This window comes from Cyanistes caeruleus, chromosome Z (genome assembly GCF_971803275.1).
Source record: "Cyanistes caeruleus chromosome Z, bCyaCae1.hap1.1, whole genome shotgun sequence".
Lineage (NCBI taxonomy): Eukaryota > Metazoa > Chordata > Aves > Passeriformes > Paridae > Cyanistes > Cyanistes caeruleus.
The window spans coordinates 6,453,056-6,463,712 of NC_141732.1; the positions used below are offsets into that span (position 1 = coordinate 6,453,056).

General features: G+C 42.0%; 1 protein-coding gene across 1 annotated transcript; it reads left to right on the forward strand.

Moving 5' to 3' along the window:
* The first annotated feature begins 640 nt into the window (after positions 1-640).
* Positions 641-2,514, forward strand: LOC147648039 (uncharacterized). Its single transcript, XM_086867798.1, has one exon. The coding sequence runs from the start codon at positions 673-675 to the stop codon at positions 2,113-2,115; it is 1,443 nt and encodes a 480-aa protein (XP_086723924.1). The 5' UTR covers positions 641-672; the 3' UTR covers positions 2,116-2,514.
* The last annotated feature ends 8,143 nt before the right edge of the window (positions 2,515-10,657 follow it).

Sequence of the window (10,657 nt, forward strand, 5' to 3'; positions counted from 1 at the left end):
CCAGGCTGTAGAGGAATGGCTAGAGAGCAAAGGTCATATTCCCATGCAGCAGTTAGCTGGGAAAGAGTTAGACAATGGAGTACAGTTGGTGTGAGATGTTGCAAAAGTCAGGAAGGCCTTGGTGATAACTGTTAACTGAGAACAGGATGCTGTGATCAGAAGAATGTGAATTCAGCATAGCTGAGCGATCACAGGAATGTAGAATTAGGTGGAGTTGACCTTAAATGAAATATCCAATAATGAGCTTGCTTTTGCACTATGTATGAGCCTAATTATTGATGCTATATAAGTGGTTTTAGAGTTACCAGTAAATGAGATTTGCTGATCATTCGTATTGAGTGCTGCATTTTCTCCCGCCAAACTCTTCAAATGGCGCCCGAACAACAGGGACCTGAGCGACCCTTGGAACCTTTGGGACCTTAGAGACCCTTGGAACCTTTGGAATCTTTGGGACTTTAAAAAGGAGTCGGAGTCGGCCAAGTGAGTGGTGACAGGGGACGGGTCCTCCGTAGCAAGGACGGCAAAAAGCAACAGCTGTGCTGCATTCCAGGCAACCTCGGAGGAGGGTTCTGATCACACAGTAGGGTTGCCGCGCCCAGGCGACCTTAGAGGAGAGTCCTGCCGTAACGTGCTGCCGAAACCTTGTAGGGCTGCAACAGTGCTGATGGTAAGATGGAAAGGCAAGTAGCATATGATTTATTTACCTGCTTTTTAGAAAAGCAACAGGTTAAAAACTTTGATTTGCACAAGGAGCTTCCTGAACTTCTTGCTTATGGATATGCTCAGGGTTGTTTTCAGAATCCCCATACAGTCCATGAATTAAGTGAGTGGCAAAAGTTTGGAGAAAAATTGTGGGAAGCTACTTTAGATGGTGATAAAACTGCTAAAAAATTGGGAAAGCTGTGGCGGACAGTTCATAATGTTCTTTTGCAGTATCAGGCTGAACAGGCAGCTGCCACAAAGGCATCTGCAGCTATGTCAAAAAATAAATTATTAGAGGGAATTAATGAATGTCCATTGCCACCCACCACGAACACAGTAATCTTAACCCCCACCACGCAGTCACTGACTCCTGCTCCAGCTGCTAATTCTTTTGTGTCATCTCAAATTCCTTCACCTACTAACCTTGATTCTGGAACGGAGCCTTCGGCACCGTTACCATCCTCTCCTATGGGAAATAAATCTGTCCCTGGGGTAGGACGTGAGTTAGGTGAGACTGTTGCATGGGAAAGAAGGGAGACATGGGCTACATTGGCATGGAATGTTTTGCAAGAAGGAGATCAGGAAATGACAGATGCTGTATTGGAAGTAGTATGTCCCGTAACCTTTGCACCGATGCAAGTGGGAGGAATACAAGCTCAAATTACAGCTTTAGATTGGAAGTGGTTATCACAGTTGCGATCTGCAGTCAGTCAGTTTGGAGTGACCAGTGAACCGGTTAGACAGATGATTGATTATTTGTGGGGTACACAGATTTTGTTGCCTGCAGATTGTAGGAGCATTATGAAGTTGATTCTTACTAAGCATCAGCAGTTGTTGTTTAATGCGCACTGGCAAGCTTATTGTCAAGAAAGTGTAAATGTGCAAAGGCAGGCAGGTGATCCACTGCATGGATTAACTTTGGAAGAACTTCTGGGATTAGGAGCATATAGTCAAGTGGAGGCACAAGCTGTTTTGGGACCAGATAAATTGAAAGAAGGAATGCGATTGGCACGAGTTGCGTTTGATCAGATTAAGGAGCCAGGAGGAATTCCATCTTATATGGGTATTAAACAGGGGCGAGATGAGTCATTTGGAGCATTTATTGATAAAGCGGCTACAGCTATAGAACGGGCAGGTGTTCCTGAATATATGAGGGGAGCATTATTAAAACAATGTGCCTTACAAAATGGTAATCCAGCAACTAAGTCAATTTTAAATTCCCTAAGTGCTAATTGGACTATTGAGGAGGCATTAGAGAGAATGTCTAATATACCAGTGGGTTCACAGGCAATGTTAGTCCAAGCAATTAAAGAACTCGGGCAAGGGTTAGAAAAGCAGGCTGCATCTACTCAGAGTCAGGTTTTAGAAGCTTTAGAAAAGCAGGCTCTGCATCTACTCAGAGTCAGGTTTTAGCAGCTCTTGCACCCCTACAAGTGGCTACAACTAACAATGGCACGATTCCAGCCTCTCGATTCAAATGTTTTTGCTGTGGCAACCTTGGACATATTCAAAAGGAATGTACTGTATTGTCTGTTTGGTGCAATCAGTGTCGGTCCAATACCCACGCTGATAATGTTTGCCACTGGCGATCGGGAAATGGGAAAGCCAGCGTGAGAAGCCACCGCGCCAGGACACAAATAGAGGCTGCTGGAACATCAGTGCAACTTCCCTCCAGCCTGCCACAGCGGGGAGCCTCGGTCTGGACCTGGCAGCCTCAGTGACTGTGGATTTATTGACATCACAGCCCTACAAGATTCCCATGGGAATTATTGGACCACTGATAATAAATGGAAAAGCTATGGGTGCAATAGTGTTCGGGTGTTCATCTGCTAGTCTTATGGGACTATTTATTTTACCTGGAGTAATTGATGTGGACTATTTTGGTGAAATATATATCATGGCATATACACTGGCACCACCAACTAGAATTGATAAAGGACAGCGAATTGCACAATTAGTGCCGCTGCCACAATGTACCCATCAGTTGACACCACTGAAAAATCAATCACGGGGTACGGGTGGATTTGGTTCTACAGGAGGAATTACATTGCTTACTCTGGACTTAAACACTCGAGCCAAGCGAACAGTTGTTCTCAATTATAACAGAGAATCCCACCACTTAGAAGGACTATTGGATAGTGGGGCGGACTCAAGTATTGTTGCTCCACAATATTGGCCCCAGGAATGGCCTTTGTTGCCTAGTATGGTTCCTGTTACAGGGGTGGGAGGCTTAACTCTGGCAAAAAGGTCTCCACAAATCCAGATTCAATTAGATGGGAAGGTCATCAATTCTGTTTTGTCAATTGTTCCATTACCAGACAAAGTTCAATGTCTAATTGGACGAGATATTCTGTCACAACTTGGTGTTATTTTGACCAATGAACACCCTTTAGAACAGAGGCCATTGTTTGGACTTTCCCACTCCCACTTAAATGGATAATTCAGGAACCAGTATGGGTTGAACAGTGGCCTTTAAAAAGGAAAAGTCTGCAACTAGCTCATCAATTAGTGCTGGAACAATATCAACAAGGATATTTAAAACTGTCAACAAGTCCTTGGAATACTCCTATTTTTGTTATAAAAAAGAAATCTGGGAAATATCGATTGCTTCACGGCTTACGTGCAGTAAATGAACAAATGGAGCCAATGGGGGCACTACAACCTGGTTTGCCCAATCCTGCAATGTTACCAAAAAATTGGCCCTTGTTAATAATTGATTTAAAGGACTGTTTTCTCACTATCTCATTGCATGAACAGGATACTTGCAGATTTGCTTTTACTTTGCCATCATTAAATCGAGCAGAACCAGACAAGAGATTTGAATGGACCGTTTTACCACAGGGTATGCGTAATTCTCCTACCTTGTGTCAGCTTTACGTTGACAATGCTTTGTAGCCACTACGTGCTCGATGGCCTACAACTATTATTTATCACTATATGGATGATATTCTTTTTGCTCAGTTACAACCTTTTGCAGATAAACAAGTTCAGGACATTCAAACACAACTACTTCAGAATGGACTGATTGTTGCACCTGAGAAAATACAGCAGTCATCCCCATGGAAATATCTCGGGTGGACTTTAACTGAGCAGTATGTTGCCCCTCAGAAACTGTCATTGAACATGTCACTTCATACTGTTCATGATGCTCACCGATTGCTAGGAGATTTGCAATGGCTTAAACCTGTTGTAGGTATTCCTAATGAACTTTTACAACCCTTACGACCTTTGTTAAAAGGTACTGATCCTACAGCACCTATACAGGTCACCAGTGAACAACAAGAAACTCTCAATAAAATAATGGACTGTATCCAGACAGGTGTTGTTCATAGGCGAGATCCAGACTTGGACATTAACCTTACTGTATGGTTTGGACCTCAACATCTCATTGGTGCCTTAACGCAACAACAAAAGAAAACAGGGGAAATATGGGTATTAGAGTGGTTATTGCCAACACTTCAACAGAGACATACCTTAATTCAAAAAACTGAAATTTTGGCAAATTTGATAAAACACGGGCGGAAGCAATTGTGGCAGATTATGGGTGCAGATCCAGCTGTAATTCAGATACCAATAAAAAAGGACACTTTAGACTGGTGTTTAATTCACAGCTCCACATTGCAAGAACCATTGCTTGACAACAGCAGTGTAGTCAGTACTGAGGAAGTGCCTCGAATACCACTACGATGGATAGGTCAGCAGAATTGGATTGAAAAGCCCAAACGATCATTTGTGCCATTACCAGAGGCATCAACTCTGTTCACTGATGCTGGAAAGAAATCTCGTACAGCTGCTGCTACATGGCAAAATTCAGAAGGACAATGGAATCATCACATTATTCCAGCTCAAAAGGAGGACACATTACAAACTCCTGAATTAGTTGCTGTTGTTTGGGTTTTGGTGCAGTTTAAGGGTCCTGTTAATGTGGTAACTGATTCTTTATATGTTGCAGGAGTGAGTGAACGTATTGAAAATGCAGACATCAAGGAAGTAAAAAACCCTCGCTTATATGAACTGTTTTTGCAACTTCAAAGAGCAGTAAAGTTGAGGACTGCTTCCTTTGCTATTATCCATATTCATAGCCACAAATGGGATGTGGGTTTAGGAGAAGGAAATGCTAGGGCAGATCGACTGGTTTCATTGACACAAAATAATCCTGTCCCACCACAGACATTAGCTAGAGAAGCTCATGCCATCCTTCATCAAAATGCAAAAGGTCTCCATCGGAAGTTTCAGATACCTTTAGAGGAGGCTCGGGCTATTGTCAAAGCTTGTCCTATTTGTAGTTTTCACAATCAAGGCAGTGGATTGGGTCTTGGGGTAAACCCTAGAGGATTACAGGCTAATGAGTTGTGGCAAATGGATGTTACTCATGTTGCAGAGTTTGGGAGAGTTAAGTATGTACATATCACCATTGATACTTACAGTCATTACATCTGGGCTACAGCTCAATCTGGTGAGAAAGCATGGAATGTTGAGCGACATTTAGTAAGTTGTTTTGCAGTCATGGGAGTTCCACGTTCTATCAAAACAGACAATGGGCCTGCTTATTGCAGTAGTAGAATTAAGCAGGTGATGCAATCATGGGGAATCAAACACATAACAGGGATTCCTCATTCCCCCACAAGTCAGGCAATAGTAGAATGAGCTAATGGTACTTTGAAGCAATATCTGAACAAATTTAGAGAGATCAAAGATCCACAAGAAAGATTATTGCGTTGCTTATTTGTTTTAAATTTTCTGTGTATCTTTGGAAACAGCGATTTGCCTGCAGCAATACGTCATAGTGCACCTGAAGCAAAAAAACTCAAAGTCCAATATGGGTTCGCTATAAAGATCCAAAAATAGGTCTGTGGGGAGGTCCTAGCAAGGTACTATACTGGAGACGTGGTTATCTTTGTGTGTCTACCCCCACAGGGCCTGTCTGGGTGCCAAGCCGATGGACTAAACCTGCTGATCCCAGTGCTGCTGATCCCAGTGATTTACCTTCAGCTGATCCAGAAAATTTAGCAGATACTTCTCGCTCTCTACCATCAACATAGAGACGGGATCTGATGAACTCTCACATGAAAATCTTGTGTACAGTAACAAATTGTGAATGTTATCCTTTTGTATGTTACATTTGTAAGGTCTGTAAGGAAAAGTGGTGGATACATTCTAAGTGGGGTAGATCTCCAAGAGGGATTTGTACAGAGTGTTAAAACTTTGAAAGAAATTTAACAGAGATTGCATTACAGGAAGGTGTGCAAACAGGACAATTTGAAAAAGGATCTGATAGATGGTGGGAGATTTTTGCTTTTGGGGTAAGTCCAGAAAATTATTGTTATCATCCTAACACCCCTTTACTCTTTATTATTGAAATAACCACAATATGTTGTCGTAAGACACTTACACAAGTCAGGTGTGATATCCCAGGGGTAAAAAATAAAAATTGGGAGCAATTCTTAAAACGGCAGTCTCGAGAGAAAGGGTCTTTCCCTGAAAGTTATCCCTGCTGCTGAGAAGATGGAACACCCTGTGGTTCGAAGCAACCGAATCGATGGGAGAGGCAGAGGGGTAAAAGAAAAGGGAAGCAAGATCTCACATGGGATCCAGCCAAAATGCTGGCGGAACTGCCACAATCTTTTTAAAGTCCTTAAAGGACTATCTCTGATCAGGTTGTTGTTGTGGTTTACCATGATAAAGGGAAATGAAGGGTTTTTGATTGACATGGATGAGAGTCAAAATATGTGGGTAACATGGGCTAATCAAACTGGACAGGATAATTTTTGCCTTTCAATGGCTACCCCTTCAGATCCTTTTCGAACTTGTTTAGTGGGCGCACCTTTAGATGATTCACTCAATGCCACAATGTTTAAAAACTGGACAAAGAATTGGAAAACACCCAAGGAAGCAAACAAAACATTATGTGAAATTCCCTCAGGTAAATTCAGGATCAATATCTGTGACAAAGGTTTAATTCAGGCAAATCCCATTGGTGCTCAAAATTGGAACATTGCTACAGGTTTAAATGTTACTGGGTCAGAACCACAAGAGTTAAGACTGTTAGGTTCAGCCCCTAGCAATTACTGTTTAAATTTTGTCAATAGGGCTAGGAGCAATCATGCAAAGAAGTCTCATGGGCCAAATGGTACAAATGTTTCTCCACAGAATTTGCTATATTTGCAAAATAATGATACATACTGTGGCAATTAGTCTCCCAAAGTAAATTCTAGCAGTACACCTTTACAATTACCACCTAGTATTTTTCTAATTTGTGGAGATCATGCATGGTAAGGACTGCCAGCAAACATTTATGGAGGGCCTTGTTATTTTGGGAAATTGACATTGTTTGCACCCACTATACAGCAACTATTAGGAGCCAGTAGAACCAGGTTACGAAAAAAGAGAAGTGTGTTTCAATGGGGACCAAAATGCAAAGATCAGGTTGAACTTTGGGAATGTCCTACAGTGATTGTGTCATCTAATTTTACACCTGGAGTATCTAGTGCTCAAGCCTTAACACAGTTATGACAACTGGCATGTTGGACAGGAAAACAGTTTAACATTACATCAAAGGTTTTGTCTGATTTGCTTTTGGATATGAACAGTGTTAGGCATGCTGTATTGCAGAATAGAGCTGCTATTGATTTTTTGCTATTAGCACAGGGCTGTGAAGACTTTGATGGGATGTGTTGCATGAACCTTTCTGATCATTCAGTGTCTATTCATGCTCGTCTTCAACAACTACAGAGCAATATGAAAAAATTAACCATGCAAACAAATCCATTAGAGGAATGGTTTCAATCCCTAGGTCTTACAGGATGGTTAAAAAATTTGGCACAAATGGCAATTGTTGTTATATTGATCATTGTGTTACTGTTTATTCCTTGCATACTGCAATGCTTCCAAAACATGGTAAAAAAGGCTACTTCTACAGTTTTGTTAGTGCAAAAAGAAAACGGGGGAATTGTAGAGGAATGGCTAGCGAGCAAAGGTCATATTCCCATGCAGCAGTTAGCTGGGAAAGAGTTAGACAATGGAGTACAGTTGGTGTGAAATGTTGCAAAAGTCAGGAAGGCCTTAGTGATAACTGTTACCTGAGAACAGGATGCTGTGATCAGAAGAATGTGAATTCAGCATAGATGAGCTATCTACAGGAATGTAGATTTAGGTGGAGTTGACCTTAAATGAAATATCCAATAATGAGCCTGCTTTTGCACTATGTATGAGCCTAATTATTGATGCTATATAAGTGGTTTTAGAGTTACCAATAAATGAGATTTGCTGATCATTCATATTGAGTGCTGCATTTTCTCCCGCCAAACTCGTCAGCAGGCCATGCTCGATTCCCACAGATCAAAAGGAATCCTGGCAGGAGTTCCCACTCTCCTGAAGTGTTTCCTGTCAGACCCCCTGTTTTTAATCTGTTCCATGGAGATTGTCCTGTAACATTTGGATAACCTTCAAACAACGTTTTTCCTCCTTGCTCTTGTAACCAACTAATCCAAGGATCTCCAAACCAAACTACTCCTGTACCATTAACTGCTTGCCACGGTGGGGCCATACTGTTGAAACTAGGCAGAACAGTAACATTGACATCCAAGGTTGGGAAAACACTGGCTAACAAATCCAGTTCTTGAAATGGAATAGGATATGATCAGTTCAAATTTGCAATTAATCTTTTCTGCCAGGCTGCATTGTGCATAAACGGCCGAGTATACTGTCCCTTTGGACTGAGACAGTCATCACTTCTGCCGCTTCTTAAATTTACAATTTTCGGGTCCCATCAACCAGAAAAATCTGTTTTGTTCTCCTGAAGGGGAATGCCAATTAAGCAAGTTCAAAAAGGGTCATTGGCCTGCTGTAAACTGAGACAAAACTCCTGCATACCAGACACATTAGCCCAGGTTACCCAAACATTTCTTTGTGCTTTGTCCAGAAACACCCCTCACCATACAATGAAAAACCCCCCAAAATCAACAGTAACATCGCCATGGGGCGTGCACTACACCATTGTCTTTCTCCCATGTCCCGTTCACGACTACAAACTTGCCAACTTTGGGCAACTCCAACACCCATTCCACACTTGGTGTTCACTACCTTATTGCCTTGCCTAATACATAATAATGCTAAGCGTTTAAGAAGCTCAAAGCTAATGTCTGCTAATACTCTCTGTCCAGAATCTTCAATCTGTTTGAATGAGTTTAGAAACTGTTGTTGTTCATGCAGTACTCTGACTGCACCCCTTGGAGCATTCCCTCCAGGCAACTGATCTAATGATGGACCACCAAAGTCACTCAACCATCGTGCTCTAGAGTAGGTAATAACCCATGTGATACACGGCTGACACTTATACACCTCCTCTCTTTCACGTGCCCGAGTGACTCTCCAACTCTCTTGTTTACACCAAGAACAACACACCAATAGCCAGGGTCAATAGTCAAGCCCTTCTTCTCCACAAACACATTCAAGAGTCTAATTGTCTCTTGTCAACAATTGTTTTCAAACAGCCACATAAAATGCAGTAAGATCTGGCAAAAAACCAACTGCATCCTTATTGTCAGGGTGCAGGGCACTCAGCAATGGTGTCAATGCCAAGTTCATTCCATGCTGATGTCTCTTCCATGCTTCAAGACAAAGAGCTGATGTCATTATTCTTCTGTAAGCATGGTTTAAGCCATTTTGCAGGAATCCATGTAGCTGAATCTTTCCCTGTGGAAATACAAGCATAAGCTTTTCCCCAAGTTAATAACTGCATTGGGCCCTCCCATAACCCAGTCAGAGGAGGAAAATATTTAACTTGCATATTTTTAAAAGTAAAATCAGGTTGGTTTGTTTGCACGTGTACTATTGCAGGAGGATGGTCTTGTCGTCCACCTACACTCAACCAATTTATAACAAATAATGGTTTTGCCAATATTTCATGGGGAGAACCCCCTATTTTCCCCTGTTTTTCCAAAATATTAAGGTGACTTTTATGAATGTCATGAATGCATTCAACAATTGCTTGGCCAGACGAGTTATATGGGACTCCATGGAGAAGTTGAATACCCCAATGTTGTAAAAAATTAGCAGTAGAAGTCGCTCAATACACGGGACCATTGTCAGTTTTGATCTTCTTGGGGCAGCCCATCACAGCAAAATTTGGAGTCCTTCTCCGAAGTTGTTAAGCTGCAGCAGCTGAGGCAGATGAATGGGCAGAAGCCCACACAAATGCTGAGCAAGTATCCACTGACATATGCACATAATGTAATGGTCCAAAAGGTGAAAATTCAGTAATATCAGTTTGCCAAACTCATGGGGCTGGAGTCCCCGAGGATTAGCTCCTCCATCTTGCACTGGTGTCAGAATAGCGCTCTCAGGACATGCTGCAACCACTGCTCGAGCCAGTGTTTTTCAAATTCCAAATTGTTTACAGAGAGCAGCAGCAGATTGATGAAAGACAGTATGTGAACAGGATGCCTCTTGAATAGTCTGATCTTTGGAGAGGATGACTGAAGAAGAGCCTTCCCCACTTACAAACCATACCAAAGAAGACATCAATGTCAATTTCTACCTCTAAGGAAAAAGTGGCAATTCAGAAGGAAATGTTGAGCTTTCTCACAGGGTCAGAAGGAGGGGAATCATCCAAAGGAGATGAGGCTTCAGAAAGTTTATGGATTTATAATCCTACTCTAAAATTCAACTCTGCATTACTACTCTACAATATTACTCTAAGCTGGCCATGGAGAAAACTGTTCTAATTTGATTAAAACATTATCGTTCTCTCCTTTCACTGCTTCACAGAAAGGATGAGTGGCACCAGGCTGGAGCCAGGCTTGGCCGATGTTACGAATTGATGCTGCAGAAAGGAAAAGAAAACAAGAAGAAAGCATGATTTTCCAAGCTAAGAGCTTCAAAGCAGGGGAGTATTTTTTAAATGCAAGGGTGATTGAGTCAGAGGAGGTCTAAGTAGCATGGGGCAGCAGTGGCA